Source organism: Taudactylus pleione, unplaced genomic scaffold (genome assembly GCF_031769625.1).
Source record: "Taudactylus pleione unplaced genomic scaffold, aTauple2 ptg000462l, whole genome shotgun sequence".
Taxonomy (NCBI): domain Eukaryota; kingdom Metazoa; phylum Chordata; class Amphibia; order Anura; family Myobatrachidae; genus Taudactylus; species Taudactylus pleione.
Genome location: NW_028284864.1, coordinates 1,833,822 through 1,854,234, shown reverse-complemented (window position 1 = coordinate 1,854,234; position 20,413 = coordinate 1,833,822). Strand labels below are relative to the sequence as shown.

Sequence of the window (20,413 nt, the reverse complement as noted above, 5' to 3'; positions counted from 1 at the left end):
CGGAGCAGTGATATTGCACGCGTTTAGATTGTCAGCGGTCACACCTGACGTGCAGCCATAGCAGAAAGCATCAGAACGGAGTCCCGGAGCAGTGATATTGCACGTGTTTAGATTGTCAGCGGTCACACCTGACGTGCAGCCATAGCAGAAAGCATCAGAACGGAGTCCCGGAGCAGTGATATTACACGCGTTTAGATTGTCAGCGGTCACACCTGACGTGCAGCCATAGCAGAAAGCATCAGAACGGAGTCCCGGAGCAGTGATATTACACGCGTTTAGATTGTCAGCGGTCACACCTGACGTGCAGCCATAGCAGAAAGCATCAGAACGGAGTCCCGGAGCAGTGATATTGCACGTGTTTAGATTGTCAGCGGTCACACCTGACGTGCAGCCATAGCAGAAAGCATCAGAACGGAGTCCCGGAGCAGTGATATTACACGCGTTTAGATTGTCAGCGGTCACACCTGACGTGCAGCCATAGCAGAAAGCATCCAGAACAGGGTCCCGGAGCAGTGATATTACACGCGTTTAGATTGTCAGCGGTCACACCTGACGTGCAGCCATAGCAGAAAGCATCAGAACGGAGTCCCGGAGCAGTGATATTGCACGTGTTTAGATTGTCAGTGGTCACACCTGACGTGCAGCCATAGCAGAAAGCATGAGAACGGAGTCCCGGAGCAGTGATATTGCACGTGTTTAGATTGTCAGCGGTCACACCTGACGTGCAGCCATAGCAGAAAGCATCAGAACGGAGTCCCGGAGCAGTGATATTGCACGTGTTTAGATTGTCAGCGGTCACACCTGACGTGCAGCCATAGCAGAAAGCATCAGAACGGAGTCCCGGAGCAGTGATATTGCACGTGTTTAGATTGTCAGCGGTCACACCTGACGTGCAGCCATAGCAGAAAGCATGAGAACGGAGTCCCGGAGCAGTGATATTGCACGTGTTTAGATTGTCAGCGGTCACACCTGACGTGCAGCCATAGCAGAAAGCATCAGAACGGAGTCCCGGAGCAGTGATATTGCACGTGTTTAGATTGTCAGCGGTCACACCTGACGTGCAGCCATAGCAGAAAGCATCCACAATTGAGTCCCGGAGCAGTGATATTGCACGTGTTTAGATTGTCAGCGGTCACACCTGACGTGCAGCCATAGCAGAAAGCATCCACAACGGAGTCCCAGAGCAGTGATATTGCACGTGTTTAGATTGTCAGCGGTCACACCTGACGTGCAGCCATAGCAGAAAGCATCAGAACGGAGTCCCGGAGCAGTGATATTGCACGTGTTTAGATTGTCAGCGGTCACACCTGACGTGCAGCCATAGCAGAAAGCATCAGAACGGAGTCCCGGAGCAGTGATATTGCACGTGTTTAGATTGTCAGCGGTCACACCTGACGTGCAGCCATAGCAGAAAGCATCCACAACGGAGTCCCGGAGCAGTGATATTACACGCGTTTAGATTGTCAGCGGTCACACCTGACGTGCAGCCATAGCAGAAAGCATCAGAACGGAGTCCCGGAGCAGTGATATTACACGCGTTTAGATTGTCAGCGGTCACACCTGACGTGCAGCCATAGCAGAAAGCATCCAGAACAGGGTCCCGGAGCAGTGATATTGCACGTGTTTAGATTGTCAGCGGTCACACCTGACGTGCAGCCATAGCAGAAAGCATCAGAACGGAGTCCCGGAGCAGTGATATTGCACGTGTTTAGATTGTCAGCGGTCACACCTGACGTGCAGCCATAGCAGAAAGCATGAGAACGGAGTCCCGGAGCAGTGATATTGCACGTGTTTAGATTGTCAGCGGTCACACCTGACGTGCAGCCATAGCAGAAAGCATCAGAACGGAGTCCCGGAGCAGTGATATTACACGTGTTTAGATTGTCAGCGGTCACACCTGACGTGCAGCCATAGCAGAAAGCATCAGAACGGAGTCCCGGAGCAGTGATATTACACGTGTTTAGATTGTCAGCGGTCACACCTGACGTGCAGCCATAGCAGAAAGCATCAGAACGGAGTCCCGGAGCAGTGATATTGCACGCGTTTAGATTGTCAGCGGTCACACCTGACGTGCAGCCATAGCAGAAAGCATCAGAACGGAGTCCCGGAGCAGTGATATTGCACGCGTTTAGATTGTCAGCGGTCACACCTGACGTGCAGCCATAGCAGAAAGCATCAGAACGGAGTCCCGGAGCAGTGATATTGCACGTGTTTAGATTGTCAGCGGTCACACCTGACGTGCAGCCATAGCAGAAAGCATCAGAACGGAGTCCCGGAGCAGTGATATTACACGCGTTTAGATTGTCAGCGGTCACACCTGACGTGCAGCCATAGCAGAAAGCATCAGAACGGAGTCCCGGAGCAGTGATATTACACGCGTTTAGATTGTCAGCGGTCACACCTGACGTGCAGCCATAGCAGAAAGCATCAGAACGGAGTCCCGGAGCAGTGATATTGCACGCGTTTAGATTGTCAGCGGTCACACCTGACGTGCAGCCATAGCAGAAAGCATCAGAACGGAGTCCCGGAGCAGTGATATTGCACGTGTTTAGATTGTCAGCGGTCACACCTGACGTGCAGCCATAGCAGAAAGCATCAGAACGGAGTCCCGGAGCAGTGATATTACACGCGTTTAGATTGTCAGCGGTCACACCTGACGTGCAGCCATAGCAGAAAGCATCAGAACGGAGTCCCGGAGCAGTGATATTACACGCGTTTAGATTGTCAGCGGTCACACCTGACGTGCAGCCATAGCAGAAAGCATCAGAACGGAGTCCCGGAGCAGTGATATTGCACGTGTTTAGATTGTCAGCGGTCACACCTGACGTGCAGCCATAGCAGAAAGCATCAGAACGGAGTCCCGGAGCAGTGATATTACACGCGTTTAGATTGTCAGCGGTCACACCTGACGTGCAGCCATAGCAGAAAGCATCCAGAACAGGGTCCCGGAGCAGTGATATTACACGCGTTTAGATTGTCAGCGGTCACACCTGACGTGCAGCCATAGCAGAAAGCATCAGAACGGAGTCCCGGAGCAGTGATATTGCACGTGTTTAGATTGTCAGTGGTCACACCTGACGTGCAGCCATAGCAGAAAGCATGAGAACGGAGTCCCGGAGCAGTGATATTGCACGTGTTTAGATTGTCAGCGGTCACACCTGACGTGCAGCCATAGCAGAAAGCATCAGAACGGAGTCCCGGAGCAGTGATATTGCACGTGTTTAGATTGTCAGCGGTCACACCTGACGTGCAGCCATAGCAGAAAGCATCAGAACGGAGTCCCGGAGCAGTGATATTGCACGTGTTTAGATTGTCAGCGGTCACACCTGACGTGCAGCCATAGCAGAAAGCATGAGAACGGAGTCCCGGAGCAGTGATATTGCACGTGTTTAGATTGTCAGCGGTCACACCTGACGTGCAGCCATAGCAGAAAGCATCAGAACGGAGTCCCGGAGCAGTGATATTGCACGTGTTTAGATTGTCAGCGGTCACACCTGACGTGCAGCCATAGCAGAAAGCATCCACAATTGAGTCCCGGAGCAGTGATATTGCACGTGTTTAGATTGTCAGCGGTCACACCTGACGTGCAGCCATAGCAGAAAGCATCCACAACGGAGTCCCGGAGCAGTGATATTGCACGTGTTTAGATTGTCAGCGGTCACACCTGACGTGCAGCCATAGCAGAAAGCATCAGAACGGAGTCCCGGAGCAGTGATATTGCACGTGTTTAGATTGTCAGCGGTCACACCTGACGTGCAGCCATAGCAGAAAGCATCAGAACGGAGTCCCGGAGCAGTGATATTGCACGTGTTTAGATTGTCAGCGGTCACACCTGACGTGCAGCCATAGCAGAAAGCATCAGAACGGAGTCCCGGAGCAGTGATATTACACGTGTTTAGATTGTCAGCGGTCACACCTGACGTGCAGCCATAGCAGAAAGCATCAGAACGGAGTCCCGGAGCAGTGATATTACACGTGTTTAGATTGTCAGCGGTCACACCTGACGTGCAGCCATAGCAGAAAGCATCAGAACGGAGTCCCGGAGCAGTGATATTGCACGCGTTTAGATTGTCAGCGGTCACACCTGACGTGCAGCCATAGCAGAAAGCATCAGAACGGAGTCCCGGAGCAGTGATATTGCACGCGTTTAGATTGTCAGCGGTCACACCTGACGTGCAGCCATAGCAGAAAGCATCAGAACGGAGTCCCGGAGCAGTGATATTGCACGTGTTTAGATTGTCAGCGGTCACACCTGACGTGCAGCCATAGCAGAAAGCATCAGAACGGAGTCCCGGAGCAGTGATATTGCACGCGTTTAGATTGTCAGCGGTCACACCTGACGTGCAGCCATAGCAGAAAGCATCAGAACGGAGTCCCGGAGCAGTGATATTACACGCGTTTAGATTGTCAGCGGTCACACCTGACGTGCAGCCATAGCAGAAAGCATCAGAACGGAGTCCCGGAGCAGTGATATTGCACGCGTTTAGATTGTCAGCGGTCACACCTGACGTGCAGCCATAGCAGAAAGCATCAGAACGGAGTCCCGGAGCAGTGATATTGCACGTGTTTAGATTGTCAGCGGTCACACCTGACGTGCAGCCATAGCAGAAAGCATCAGAACGGAGTCCCGGAGCAGTGATATTACACGCGTTTAGATTGTCAGCGGTCACACCTGACGTGCAGCCATAGCAGAAAGCATCAGAACGGAGTCCCGGAGCAGTGATATTACACGCGTTTAGATTGTCAGCGGTCACACCTGACGTGCAGCCATAGCAGAAAGCATCCAGAACAGGGTCCCGGAGCAGTGATATTGCACGTGTTTAGATTGTCAGCGGTCACACCTGACGTGCAGCCATAGCAGAAAGCATCAGAACGGAGTCCCGGAGCAGTGATATTGCACGTGTTTAGATTGTCAGCGGTCACACCTGACGTGCAGCCATAGCAGAAAGCATCAGAACGGAGTCCCGGAGCAGTGATATTGCACGTGTTTAGATTGTCAGCGGTCACACCTGACGTGCAGCCATAGCAGAAAGCATCAGAACGGAGTCCCGGAGCAGTGATATTACACGTGTTTAGATTGTCAGCGGTCACACCTGACGTGCAGCCATAGCAGAAAGCATCAGAACGGAGTCCCGGAGCAGTGATATTACACGTGTTTAGATTGTCAGCGGTCACACCTGACGTGCAGCCATAGCAGAAAGCATCAGAACGGAGTCCCGGAGCAGTGATATTGCACGCGTTTAGATTGTCAGCGGTCACACCTGACGTGCAGCCATAGCAGAAAGCATCAGAACGGAGTCCCGGAGCAGTGATATTGCACGCGTTTAGATTGTCAGCGGTCACACCTGACGTGCAGCCATAGCAGAAAGCATCAGAACGGAGTCCCGGAGCAGTGATATTGCACGTGTTTAGATTGTCAGCGGTCACACCTGACGTGCAGCCATAGCAGAAAGCATCAGAACGGAGTCCCGGAGCAGTGATATTACACGCGTTTAGATTGTCAGCGGTCACACCTGACGTGCAGCCATAGCAGAAAGCATCAGAACGGAGTCCCGGAGCAGTGATATTGCACGCGTTTAGATTGTCAGCGGTCACACCTGACGTGCAGCCATAGCAGAAAGCATCAGAACGGAGTCCCGGAGCAGTGATATTGCACGTGTTTAGATTGTCAGCGGTCACACCTGACGTGCAGCCATAGCAGAAAGCATCCAGAACAGGGTCCCGGAGCAGTGATATTACACGCGTTTAGATTGTCAGCGGTCACACCTGACGTGCAGCCATAGCAGAAAGCATCAGAACGGAGTCCCGGAGCAGTGATATTACACGCGTTTAGATTGTCAGCGGTCACACCTGACGTGCAGCCATAGCAGAAAGCATCCAGAACAGGGTCCCGGAGCAGTGATATTGCACGTGTTTAGATTGTCAGCGGTCACACCTGACGTGCAGCCATAGCAGAAAGCATCAGAACGGAGTCCCGGAGCAGTGATATTGCACGTGTTTAGATTGTCAGCGGTCACACCTGACGTGCAGCCATAGCAGAAAGCATGAGAACGGAGTCCCGGAGCAGTGATATTGCACGTGTTTAGATTGTCAGCGGTCACACCTGACGTGCAGCCATAGCAGAAAGCATCAGAACGGAGTCCCGGAGCAGTGATATTACACGTGTTTAGATTGTCAGCGGTCACACCTGACGTGCAGCCATAGCAGAAAGCATCAGAACGGAGTCCCGGAGCAGTGATATTACACGCGTTTAGATTGTCAGCGGTCACACCTGACGTGCAGCCATAGCAGAAAGCATCAGAACGGAGTCCCGGAGCAGTGATATTACACGCGTTTAGATTGTCAGCGGTCACACCTGACGTGCAGCCATAGCAGAAAGCATCAGAACGGAGTCCCGGAGCAGTGATATTGCACGCGTTTAGATTGTCAGCGGTCACACCTGACGTGCAGCCATAGCAGAAAGCATCAGAACGGAGTCCCGGAGCAGTGATATTGCACGCGTTTAGATTGTCAGCGGTCACACCTGACGTGCAGCCATAGCAGAAAGCATCAGAACGGAGTCCCGGAGCAGTGATATTACACGCGTTTAGATTGTCAGCGGTCACACCTGACGTGCAGCCATAGCAGAAAGCATCAGAACGGAGTCCCGGAGCAGTGATATTGCACGCGTTTAGATTGTCAGCGGTCACACCTGACGTGCAGCCATAGCAGAAAGCATCAGAACGGAGTCCCGGAGCAGTGATATTGCACGTGTTTAGATTGTCAGCGGTCACACCTGACGTGCAGCCATAGCAGAAAGCATCAGAACGGAGTCCCGGAGCAGTGATATTACACGCGTTTAGATTGTCAGCGGTCACACCTGACGTGCAGCCATAGCAGAAAGCATCAGAACGGAGTCCCGGAGCAGTGATATTACACGCGTTTAGATTGTCAGCGGTCACACCTGACGTGCAGCCATAGCAGAAAGCATCCAGAACAGGGTCCCGGAGCAGTGATATTGCACGTGTTTAGATTGTCAGCGGTCACACCTGACGTGCAGCCATAGCAGAAAGCATCAGAACGGAGTCCCGGAGCAGTGATATTGCACGTGTTTAGATTGTCAGCGGTCACACCTGACGTGCAGCCATAGCAGAAAGCATGAGAACGGAGTCCCGGAGCAGTGATATTGCACGTGTTTAGATTGTCAGCGGTCACACCTGACGTGCAGCCATAGCAGAAAGCATCAGAACGGAGTCCCGGAGCAGTGATATTACACGTGTTTAGATTGTCAGCGGTCACACCTGACGTGCAGCCATAGCAGAAAGCATCAGAACGGAGTCCCGGAGCAGTGATATTACACGTGTTTAGATTGTCAGCGGTCACACCTGACGTGCAGCCATAGCAGAAAGCATCAGAACGGAGTCCCGGAGCAGTGATATTGCACGCGTTTAGATTGTCAGCGGTCACACCTGACGTGCAGCCATAGCAGAAAGCATCAGAACGGAGTCCCGGAGCAGTGATATTGCACGCGTTTAGATTGTCAGCGGTCACACCTGACGTGCAGCCATAGCAGAAAGCATCAGAACGGAGTCCCGGAGCAGTGATATTGCACGTGTTTAGATTGTCAGCGGTCACACCTGACGTGCAGCCATAGCAGAAAGCATCAGAACGGAGTCCCGGAGCAGTGATATTACACGCGTTTAGATTGTCAGCGGTCACACCTGACGTGCAGCCATAGCAGAAAGCATCAGAACGGAGTCCCGGAGCAGTGATATTGCACGCGTTTAGATTGTCAGCGGTCACACCTGACGTGCAGCCATAGCAGAAAGCATCAGAACGGAGTCCCGGAGCAGTGATATTGCACGTGTTTAGATTGTCAGCGGTCACACCTGACGTGCAGCCATAGCAGAAAGCATCCAGAACAGGGTCCCGGAGCAGTGATATTACACGCGTTTAGATTGTCAGCGGTCACACCTGACGTGCAGCCATAGCAGAAAGCATCAGAACGGAGTCCCGGAGCAGTGATATTACACGCGTTTAGATTGTCAGCGGTCACACCTGACGTGCAGCCATAGCAGAAAGCATCCAGAACAGGGTCCCGGAGCAGTGATATTGCACGTGTTTAGATTGTCAGCGGTCACACCTGACGTGCAGCCATAGCAGAAAGCATCAGAACGGAGTCCCGGAGCAGTGATATTGCACGTGTTTAGATTGTCAGCGGTCACACCTGACGTGCAGCCATAGCAGAAAGCATGAGAACGGAGTCCCGGAGCAGTGATATTGCACGTGTTTAGATTGTCAGCGGTCACACCTGACGTGCAGCCATAGCAGAAAGCATCAGAACGGAGTCCCGGAGCAGTGATATTACACGTGTTTAGATTGTCAGCGGTCACACCTGACGTGCAGCCATAGCAGAAAGCATCAGAACGGAGTCCCGGAGCAGTGATATTACACGTGTTTAGATTGTCAGCGGTCACACCTGACGTGCAGCCATAGCAGAAAGCATCAGAACGGAGTCCCGGAGCAGTGATATTGCACGCGTTTAGATTGTCAGCGGTCACACCTGACGTGCAGCCATAGCAGAAAGCATCAGAACGGAGTCCCGGAGCAGTGATATTGCACGCGTTTAGATTGTCAGCGGTCACACCTGACGTGCAGCCATAGCAGAAAGCATCAGAACGGAGTCCCGGAGCAGTGATATTGCACGTGTTTAGATTGTCAGCGGTCACACCTGACGTGCAGCCATAGCAGAAAGCATCAGAACGGAGTCCCGGAGCAGTGATATTACACGCGTTTAGATTGTCAGCGGTCACACCTGACGTGCAGCCATAGCAGAAAGCATCAGAACGGAGTCCCGGAGCAGTGATATTACACGCGTTTAGATTGTCAGCGGTCACACCTGACGTGCAGCCATAGCAGAAAGCATCCAGAACAGGGTCCCGGAGCAGTGATATTGCACGTGTTTAGATTGTCAGCGGTCACACCTGACGTGCAGCCATAGCAGAAAGCATCCAGAACAGGGTCCCGGAGCAGTGATATTACACGCGTTTAGATTGTCAGCGGTCACACCTGACGTGCAGCCATAGCAGAAAGCATCAGAACGGAGTCCCGGAGCAGTGATATTGCACGCGTTTAGATTGTCAGCGGTCACACCTGACGTGCAGCCATAGCAGAAAGCATCAGAACGGAGTCCCGGAGCAGTGATATTGCACGTGTTTAGATTGTCAGCGGTCACACCTGACGTGCAGCCATAGCAGAAAGCATCCAGAACAGGGTCCCGGAGCAGTGATATTACACGCGTTTAGATTGTCAGCGGTCACACCTGACGTGCAGCCATAGCAGAAAGCATCAGAACGGAGTCCCGGAGCAGTGATATTACACGCGTTTAGATTGTCAGCGGTCACACCTGACGTGCAGCCATAGCAGAAAGCATCCAGAACAGGGTCCCGGAGCAGTGATATTGCACGTGTTTAGATTGTCAGCGGTCACACCTGACGTGCAGCCATAGCAGAAAGCATCAGAACGGAGTCCCGGAGCAGTGATATTGCACGTGTTTAGATTGTCAGCGGTCACACCTGACGTGCAGCCATAGCAGAAAGCATGAGAACGGAGTCCCGGAGCAGTGATATTGCACGTGTTTAGATTGTCAGCGGTCACACCTGACGTGCAGCCATAGCAGAAAGCATCAGAACGGAGTCCCGGAGCAGTGATATTACACGTGTTTAGATTGTCAGCGGTCACACCTGACGTGCAGCCATAGCAGAAAGCATCAGAACGGAGTCCCGGAGCAGTGATATTACACGTGTTTAGATTGTCAGCGGTCACACCTGACGTGCAGCCATAGCAGAAAGCATCAGAACGGAGTCCCGGAGCAGTGATATTGCACGCGTTTAGATTGTCAGCGGTCACACCTGACGTGCAGCCATAGCAGAAAGCATCAGAACGGAGTCCCGGAGCAGTGATATTGCACGCGTTTAGATTGTCAGCGGTCACACCTGACGTGCAGCCATAGCAGAAAGCATCAGAACGGAGTCCCGGAGCAGTGATATTGCACGTGTTTAGATTGTCAGCGGTCACACCTGACGTGCAGCCATAGCAGAAAGCATCAGAACGGAGTCCCGGAGCAGTGATATTACACGCGTTTAGATTGTCAGCGGTCACACCTGACGTGCAGCCATAGCAGAAAGCATCAGAACGGAGTCCCGGAGCAGTGATATTGCACGTGTTTAGATTGTCAGCGGTCACACCTGACGTGCAGCCATAGCAGAAAGCATCCAGAACAGGGTCCCGGAGCAGTGATATTGCACGCGTTTAGATTGTCAGCGGTCACACCTGACGTGCAGCCATAGCAGAAAGCATCAGAACGGAGTCCCGGAGCAGTGATATTGCACGTGTTTAGATTGTCAGCGGTCACACCTGACGTGCAGCCATAGCAGAAAGCATCCAGAACAGGGTCCCGGAGCAGTGATATTGCACGTGTTTAGATTGTCAGCGGTCACACCTGACGTGCAGCCATAGCAGAAAGCATCCAGAACAGGGTCCCGGAGCAGTGATATTACACGCGTTTAGATTGTCAGCGGTCACACCTGACGTGCAGCCATAGCAGAAAGCATCAGAACGGAGTCCCGGAGCAGTGATATTGCACGTGTTTAGATTGTCAGCGGTCACACCTGACGTGCAGCCATAGCAGAAAGCATCAGAACGGAGTCCCGGAGCAGTGATATTGCACGCGTTTAGATTGTCAGCGGTCACACCTGACGTGCAGCCATAGCAGAAAGCATCAGAACGGAGTCCCGGAGCAGTGATATTGCACGTGTTTAGATTGTCAGCGGTCACACCTGACGTGCAGCCATAGCAGAAAGCATCAGAACGGAGTCCCGGAGCAGTGATATTACACGCGTTTAGATTGTCAGCGGTCACACCTGACGTGCAGCCATAGCAGAAAGCATCAGAACGGAGTCCCGGAGCAGTGATATTACACGCGTTTAGATTGTCAGCGGTCACACCTGACGTGCAGCCATAGCAGAAAGCATCCAGAACAGGGTCCCGGAGCAGTGATATTGCACGTGTTTAGATTGTCAGCGGTCACACCTGACGTGCAGCCATAGCAGAAAGCATCCAGAACAGGGTCCCGGAGCAGTGATATTACACGCGTTTAGATTGTCAGCGGTCACACCTGACGTGCAGCCATAGCAGAAAGCATCAGAACGGAGTCCCGGAGCAGTGATATTGCACGCGTTTAGATTGTCAGCGGTCACACCTGACGTGCAGCCATAGCAGAAAGCATCAGAACGGAGTCCCGGAGCAGTGATATTGCACGTGTTTAGATTGTCAGCGGTCACACCTGACGTGCAGCCATAGCAGAAAGCATCAGAACGGAGTCCCGGAGCAGTGATATTACACGCGTTTAGATTGTCAGCGGTCACACCTGACGTGCAGCCATAGCAGAAAGCATCAGAACGGAGTCCCGGAGCAGTGATATTACACGCGTTTAGATTGTCAGCGGTCACACCTGACGTGCAGCCATAGCAGAAAGCATCCAGAACAGGGTCCCGGAGCAGTGATATTGCACGTGTTTAGATTGTCAGCGGTCACACCTGACGTGCAGCCATAGCAGAAAGCATCCAGAACAGGGTCCCGGAGCAGTGATATTACACGCGTTTAGATTGTCAGCGGTCACACCTGACGTGCAGCCATAGCAGAAAGCATCAGAACGGAGTCCCGGAGCAGTGATATTGCACGTGTTTAGATTGTCAGCGGTCACACCTGACGTGCAGCCATAGCAGAAAGCATCAGAACGGAGTCCCGGAGCAGTGATATTGCACGTGTTTAGATTGTCAGCGGTCACACCTGACGTGCAGCCATAGCAGAAAGCATCAGAACGGAGTCCCGGAGCAGTGATATTACACGCGTTTAGATTGTCAGCGGTCACACCTGACGTGCAGCCATAGCAGAAAGCATCAGAACGGAGTCCCGGAGCAGTGATATTACACGCGTTTAGATTGTCAGCGGTCACACCTGACGTGCAGCCATAGCAGAAAGCATCCAGAACAGGGTCCCGGAGCAGTGATATTACACGCGTTTAGATTGTCAGCGGTCACACCTGACGTGCAGCCATAGCAGAAAGCATCCAGAACAGGGTCCCGGAGCAGTGATATTGCACGTGTTTAGATTGTCAGCGGTCACACCTGACGTGCAGCCATAGCAGAAAGCATCAGAACGGAGTCCCGGAGCAGTGATATTACACGCGTTTAGATTGTCAGCGGTCACACCTGACGTGCAGCCATAGCAGAAAGCATCAGAACGGAGTCCCGGAGCAGTGATATTACACGCGTTTAGATTGTCAGCGGTCACACCTGACGTGCAGCCATAGCAGAAAGCATCCAGAACAGGGTCCCGGAGCAGTGATATTGCACGTGTTTAGATTGTCAGCGGTCACACCTGACGTGCAGCCATAGCAGAAAGCATCCAGAACAGGGTCCCGGAGCAGTGATATTACACGCGTTTAGATTGTCAGCGGTCACACCTGACGTGCAGCCATAGCAGAAAGCATCAGAACGGAGTCCCGGAGCAGTGATATTGCACGTGTTTAGATTGTCAGCGGTCACACCTGACGTGCAGCCATAGCAGAAAGCATCAGAACGGAGTCCCGGAGCAGTGATATTACACGCGTTTAGATTGTCAGCGGTCACACCTGACGTGCAGCCATAGCAGAAAGCATCAGAACGGAGTCCCGGAGCAGTGATATTACACGCGTTTAGATTGTCAGCGGTCACACCTGACGTGCAGCCATAGCAGAAAGCATCCAGAACAGGGTCCCGGAGCAGTGATATTACACGCGTTTAGATTGTCAGCGGTCACACCTGACGTGCAGCCATAGCAGAAAGCATCCAGAACAGGGTCCCGGAGCAGTGATATTGCACGTGTTTAGATTGTCAGCGGTCACACCTGACGTGCAGCCATAGCAGAAAGCATCAGAACGGAGTCCCGGAGCAGTGATATTACACGCGTTTAGATTGTCAGCGGTCACACCTGACGTGCAGCCATAGCAGAAAGCATCAGAACGGAGTCCCGGAGCAGTGATATTACACGCGTTTAGATTGTCAGCGGTCACACCTGACGTGCAGCCATAGCAGAAAGCATCCAGAACAGGGTCCCGGAGCAGTGATATTGCACGTGTTTAGATTGTCAGCGGTCACACCTGACGTGCAGCCATAGCAGAAAGCATCCAGAACAGGGTCCCGGAGCAGTGATATTACACGCGTTTAGATTGTCAGCGGTCACACCTGACGTGCAGCCATAGCAGAAAGCATCAGAACGGAGTCCCGGAGCAGTGATATTGCACGTGTTTAGATTGTCAGCGGTCACACCTGACGTGCAGCCATAGCAGAAAGCATCAGAACGGAGTCCCGGAGCAGTGATATTGCACGTGTTTAGATTGTCAGCGGTCACACCTGACGTGCAGCCATAGCAGAAAGCATCAGAACGGAGTCCCGGAGCAGTGATATTACACGCGTTTAGATTGTCAGCGGTCACACCTGACGTGCAGCCATAGCAGAAAGCATCAGAACGGAGTCCCGGAGCAGTGATATTACACGCGTTTAGATTGTCAGCGGTCACACCTGACGTGCAGCCATAGCAGAAAGCATCCAGAACAGGGTCCCGGAGCAGTGATATTACACGCGTTTAGATTGTCAGCGGTCACACCTGACGTGCAGCCATAGCAGAAAGCATCCAGAACAGGGTCCCGGAGCAGTGATATTGCACGTGTTTAGATTGTCAGCGGTCACACCTGACGTGCAGCCATAGCAGAAAGCATCAGAACGGAGTCCCGGAGCAGTGATATTACACGCGTTTAGATTGTCAGCGGTCACACCTGACGTGCAGCCATAGCAGAAAGCATCAGAACGGAGTCCCGGAGCAGTGATATTACACGCGTTTAGATTGTCAGCGGTCACACCTGACGTGCAGCCATAGCAGAAAGCATCCAGAACAGGGTCCCGGAGCAGTGATATTGCACGTGTTTAGATTGTCAGCGGTCACACCTGACGTGCAGCCATAGCAGAAAGCATCCAGAACAGGGTCCCGGAGCAGTGATATTACACGCGTTTAGATTGTCAGCGGTCACACCTGACGTGCAGCCATAGCAGAAAGCATCAGAACGGAGTCCCGGAGCAGTGATATTGCACGTGTTTAGATTGTCAGCGGTCACACCTGACGTGCAGCCATAGCAGAAAGCATCAGAACGGAGTCCCGGAGCAGTGATATTACACGCGTTTAGATTGTCAGCGGTCACACCTGACGTGCAGCCATAGCAGAAAGCATCAGAACGGAGTCCCGGAGCAGTGATATTACACGCGTTTAGATTGTCAGCGGTCACACCTGACGTGCAGCCATAGCAGAAAGCATCCAGAACAGGGTCCCGGAGCAGTGATATTACACGCGTTTAGATTGTCAGCGGTCACACCTGACGTGCAGCCATAGCAGAAAGCATCCAGAACAGGGTCCCGGAGCAGTGATATTGCACGTGTTTAGATTGTCAGCGGTCACACCTGACGTGCAGCCATAGCAGAAAGCATCAGAACGGAGTCCCGGAGCAGTGATATTACACGCGTTTAGATTGTCAGCGGTCACACCTGACGTGCAGCCATAGCAGAAAGCATCAGAACGGAGTCCCGGAGCAGTGATATTACACGCGTTTAGATTGTCAGCGGTCACACCTGACGTGCAGCCATAGCAGAAAGCATCCAGAACAGGGTCCCGGAGCAGTGATATTGCACGTGTTTAGATTGTCAGCGGTCACACCTGACGTGCAGCCATAGCAGAAAGCATCCAGAACAGGGTCCCGGAGCAGTGATATTACACGCGTTTAGATTGTCAGCGGTCACACCTGACGTGCAGCCATAGCAGAAAGCATCAGAACGGAGTCCCGGAGCAGTGATATTGCACGTGTTTAGATTGTCAGCGGTCACACCTGACGTGCAGCCATAGCAGAAAGCATCAGAACGGAGTCCCGGAGCAGTGATATTACACGCGTTTAGATTGTCAGCGGTCACACCTGACGTGCAGCCATAGCAGAAAGCATCAGAACGGAGTCCCGGAGCAGTGATATTACACGCGTTTAGATTGTCAGCGGTCACACCTGACGTGCAGCCATAGCAGAAAGCATCAGAACGGAGTCCCGGAGCAGTGATATTGCACGTGTTTAGATTGTCAGCGGTCACACCTGACGTGCAGCCATAGCAGAAAGCATCCAGAACAGGGTCCCGGAGCAGGGGCCCCGTTCTGGATGCTTTCTGCTATGCACCCATAAGTACAGTTCTGTACTTATGGGTGCATTTTATGAATGAAGTGTTTTACAGCATACGCTGATTAACCTTTTTAGTTACTTTTATTTGTGTGAAAAGTGTAGGAATAAATACTGAATGGACTATACAGTGACAAATTGTTGGGTAATAATTATAGGCTTGCGCAGCTTCTTTTTTTTTTTTTTAAATATACATTTTTGAAAAAGAATACACAATTTTTTCTTTGTGGGCAGCTGCAACCAACTAATTACCCCCACACAGATCACATGGTGAGCGCCAGGGTCAGACACATTTTTGTATCTTTACCGCTGATTTCTGTTCGCACCTTCCTGAAGTGTGAACAGAAATCTACAAGAACTAGGGCTTTTTGCCCTTACCGCGAGCACATTAATGCATAGCTCCGGGAATCTATAGGTTAACGCACATTAGCCACTGGTTTACCACGGGCGGTAAAGGGCATTTAATTGAATTGCTACAGGTGTTAAAGCACAAAGCTATCTGCCTGCAGTAATCACTGCTTCTAATTGAATCTGCCCCGGAGATTGGGATGAGCAGTGTCCCCCAGCAGAAGGGTGTAGTAATGTACTGCTTCCTTCATGCTAATGTGGGAACACTGGCTGTCAAACTCATCACTATATGGAAACAAAGTTAAAGTTCAACCACCCAAATTGTTTTCATTTGTGCTTATTAATCTTAAAACTCTTCACTGAAATGAAATTTCCAACTTACCGATACTAATCGCACAAAAATCAGTCGCATGTGACCTGGTGTGAGTTGTGTAAGTAAAGGTTTATCCAACTAACTATTTAAACAATTGTGTCCTTTCTAACCTTCAGTGAATGCTCCGGACAGTTTAAATACCAATGACATCCCACCCATGCCCACCCCAGCGCTCTAGGCACTATAAAGACACTAAGGGGTAGATTTAATAAAGCTTCTAAAACTGACAAGCAGTGGTGTTACCCATAGCAACCTATCAGATTCTGTCTATTATTTCTCTATTCTATAAAATGATGGATCTTGGTTGCCATGGGCAACGCCACCACTTGTCTAACATGCTCTAGTAAATCTACCCATTAAAGTGCAGAGATGGGACTTCTGTGTTTACCGATAATGCATTGTAAACTAATGTATGTGACGTAGTCTGAGTAGGGTCCTTATGCGACCTAAATGGTGCTTATTTCTGCATATGGACAAGGAAAGGGAACTTACGTTTGGTCTCTGCTGTGGTGCCCTCACATCGTACTTGTGGCTGCAGGTGGAGAACGCAGGCTGCAAGACAAGAGGGAGGCTATTAGGCCGCACAAAAGAGAAGAAGGATGAAGCTTTTCAATACTAGACATCTTGGCGCTTATGTAGGTAAAATATATATTATTTTATATGAAAATTCAAATTTCAACCAAACCAATACTGACACTAGACCAAAGGTCAGTGGCTAAGCAGACATGCTAACCACCTGAAAACTCAATATGAAAAAGGACTGTGCTAGTGTTTGGCATCAAATAAATAGTGTGGGAGTGTGCTTGATTGATTTCAATAAAACAGGCTTCTCTAAAACCAATATAAATATTTATTTTAACAAAGACAACATACATTTTATTCTTGTGCTTACGTCAAGTGTAACGGATAGTACATATAATGCCACAATGTATCCGGCTCCTGCCACATTTAAGAATTGTGAATAGCTCTGGTCTTGAAAAAGCTCCAGAATCGGAGCGAAACGCGTCGAAAAGGGTAACTATCCAGCTCCGGTTGCTTTGTGGGTATCTCGCTGCATTCTATCAGCATGTCATAGGCTCACCGCCACAGCTGCATGAATTCCCCTTTGATCGGGATAACACCATTGTCTGCAAAGCCCGTGGAGTGAGCAGTTATTCAGTGTGGACAAGCCCAAAATGGTGGAACACTGACAGCGATTGCAGTAGCCCGAGGCGGGATTACAGGACGCTGTGGTCTCCGCTGGCTATCAGGATCGGCTACATCAGACTACCGCACCGCCACTACAAGTGAAGGCTGCTCTATTAACAATTGCACATTGCGGAGGTACTTTATATTGTCCATACTACAGGATTTTATTACCACAATATAAAAACCTCACAGGAAACACGACCATTCAGGTCACTGCGGACAGTTTCAAGAAAGCGTGTTGCATATATTGATGAGTACCAGCATTACCACAAGTGACATGTAAGCGGAGCTAATTATATCCTATTTTTTATATAGGACTATTTTTACTATGAATTTGGATCATTAACTTAAGGCCGCTATTAACATTTCTAATAGATCAATCCTATTAGGTACAAATTGCTATTTTCTCTTCACACTCGCACAGCGAAAACATTTTGCTTTCCAATTAGCAACTCAAACTGAAGCAGAGTGAATTTGCATATTTCCAATTGCAACTCCCTGAGAGACAAAGGAAAATCTGTGCTGAACCCCTTGGACACCCCCCTAATGACTAAATAGGCAATTGGAGGTTTCCAATTAGCTTAATTAGCCCAATAATTACATCATTTTGGGGAATTAAAAAAAAATGTCCTCAAATTACCCCCAAGTCAACTTTTTCATTTTTTATGCACCCCAAATTTAATTACAGTATTTTTTTAATTTATAACATATATATATATATTTTTTTTTACAATTTTTCAAGGTGCCCTCAAAGTACCCCAACATCACCTGTTTTCCTACTTTTTTTGCATTTTTTGTTTAATTTGTTTGAGATTAAACGAAAAAATGTTTGATTATCTTTTCTTTTTTTTTTAAGCACAAATCAGCCATTTGACACCATTTAAAAACCTACAGTACCTTCCTAATGCCCACAAACAGCCTTATATACGGTCCTGCTAAAAAACTTATCAATTATGGGGGGTCTCCCCACTTTTTTTATGCACTACTCTCACATCTCATTTAGCAGTCAATTCGCAAACCTGCGAGTACCGCATATAGCCATTTTAAATTGGATTGGAGAATTCTCGGGAGCGCGCATTAGTGCGTAGTCTGCGTGTTTCAAAAAAACAAACTCGCTACTCGCACCTAATTGGATTGTCCCCTATATTTGATACCAAACACTAGCACAGTGCTTTTTCATATATCGAGTTATTAGGCCGCACAGCCATAACAGAAACCGCCACGTGTGACCCTGAACCACCAGATACAAGAGATTTATATACATATATGAAGGCAAACAGCAATAGTTCATGTATCATATGCCCCAGTGCTGGCACCAGAAGTAAATGCTTTGTTTTTTTGTACTGTGGTTCTTTTTAGCAGTTTATAAAGCGATCCTAGGTCACTCGTATCTGATTGCATGTATGTGAACGGGGAGGGTGGTACTAAGGTCCAACAACATATTTATACCAGGTGTATCAGCTTAGTATATACCAGTGTTGGCTAACCTTGACACTCCAGCTGTTGTGGAACTATATATCCCAGCATGCCCTGCCACAGTTTTAGCATGCCCTAATAGCAAAACTGTAGCAGTGCATGCTGGGTTATGTAGTTCCATAACAGCTGGAGTGTCAAGGTTAGCCAACACTGGAATATACTAAACTGCTCTTCTCACAAATATAGCGCTACCACCGACATCACAAGTTTCCTTGTGCATCTCTATGGGGTGTAAGGGAAAACTTGCAAAACCGATAGACTCTGTTCCGGATTCGCACATTGCGTCCAGCCAGCCGAGTTGAATGTTATTAATACATTTATCTTATGTGTCTCAGGACTTCATTGGGACCTACATGAGGACATTTACAAAAACTGTCAGACAGGTCATGGTGAAGAAATTGTGACGTAACCCATAGCAACTATACATCTGTTTGCTGCTGAAAAAAGGCGGCTAGAATATGACCAGTTATACAGAACTTCTCATATGTTCTATAACAGCCCCATAAACATAATAGAGATCACCATTTTGGGTTTTAACATAACGCCTAAAACAACAACTTCTTGTTAATAGGCCTACCGCAAAGAGTTCTGTCTCTCTACCCCTGTCATCCATGTTACCCCTCACCCATGGTACCCTCACCAGGCTGACTGACTTACCAGTCACGTGATCTCTTTCACTACTGGGAAACTACATTTCTGGCAATGAATATATATATATATATATATATATATATATATATATTAGTAGTTTGTACACAATGCAATTAATGGTGGTCTGATCACTACTGAACTACGACTACAGTACCAGTGTGCTCTCAATGTGATCCAGTACAGTAGATGCTCTGTGTCACTTGCCATTTTTAATAAAGGATGACGTGCAAGCAGGAAATAGGGGACAAGTCTGTGGCTGCTTATGTTGTGACAGCAAAGGACATACGGATCAAAATCAGTTTCTACGCATAAGTGATGAACTTTGCCAAATATATGGCAGTATGTGTTTGATAATACCGAAAAGACAGCTTTTATGGCATTCAGGATGATGGATCCTACACCCTTCTATATGTCAGTATTATATTTATCTTCCTTAGACCAGGTACCCACCAGTGTTTGCTTGTCTAATGCAAACATATTTGATTTTTTTTCCACACCATGGACTGCGATGGGTTAAACTTATGTTAATGCATCGACTGGAGAACGCAACATTTCGGAAGCCAGAAGAGTCCCGGGAGGGAAAGAAACATTGGCATGTAGGTTTATGCAAGTTTAGTGACCACCATAAATAATAATTTCCATTTTCAAAACCGCCTCCTTTGCTAGCGGGGTGTAAATCGCTTCCCTGATTATTTAAAAAGAGATTTTATATATCTCCAAGCAATAATTGCGGCACTCAGCGTCTTAATAACTCGCTCTATTCCCAAGTTTTGGGAGCAATGAACGTCCCTGACTACGGGCAGGGGAGTAGTGAGGGTGGCTCCAGTGGAGCACCTGCTCCAGGCGCCTGCTCTGGCCAGGGCGCTGGAGATCAGCCATTCCGAGGAAGGGCAGAGCACCTGCTGAGCTGAGCGTGAAACACAGAGATCAGTGCTTCCAGAAAAGGGGCATGGTGTGGACGATGCAGATCTTGTGGCTTCGCCCAGACCATGCCCCAGCAAGGACGCACTGATCTCTGTATAAGGCATAATGTGAATAAGGGGCACTACTATGGCATAATGTGAACTATGGATATTACTGTGGCATAATAT

The 20,413-nt window shown here is 49.6% G+C and overlaps 1 protein-coding gene across 1 annotated transcript in view; it reads right to left on the bottom strand.

The window, feature by feature from the left end:
- The window catches only part of NDUFS3 (NADH:ubiquinone oxidoreductase core subunit S3), a 36,074-nt gene that overhangs the window by 14,615 nt on the left and 1,046 nt on the right, over positions 1-20,413 (bottom strand). The window contains exon 2 of the mRNA XM_088448661.1: positions 16,500-16,559. Within this exon, the coding sequence (XP_088304787.1) occupies positions 16,500-16,559 (60 nt within the window). The remainder of the gene's footprint in view (positions 1-16,499; positions 16,560-20,413) is intronic.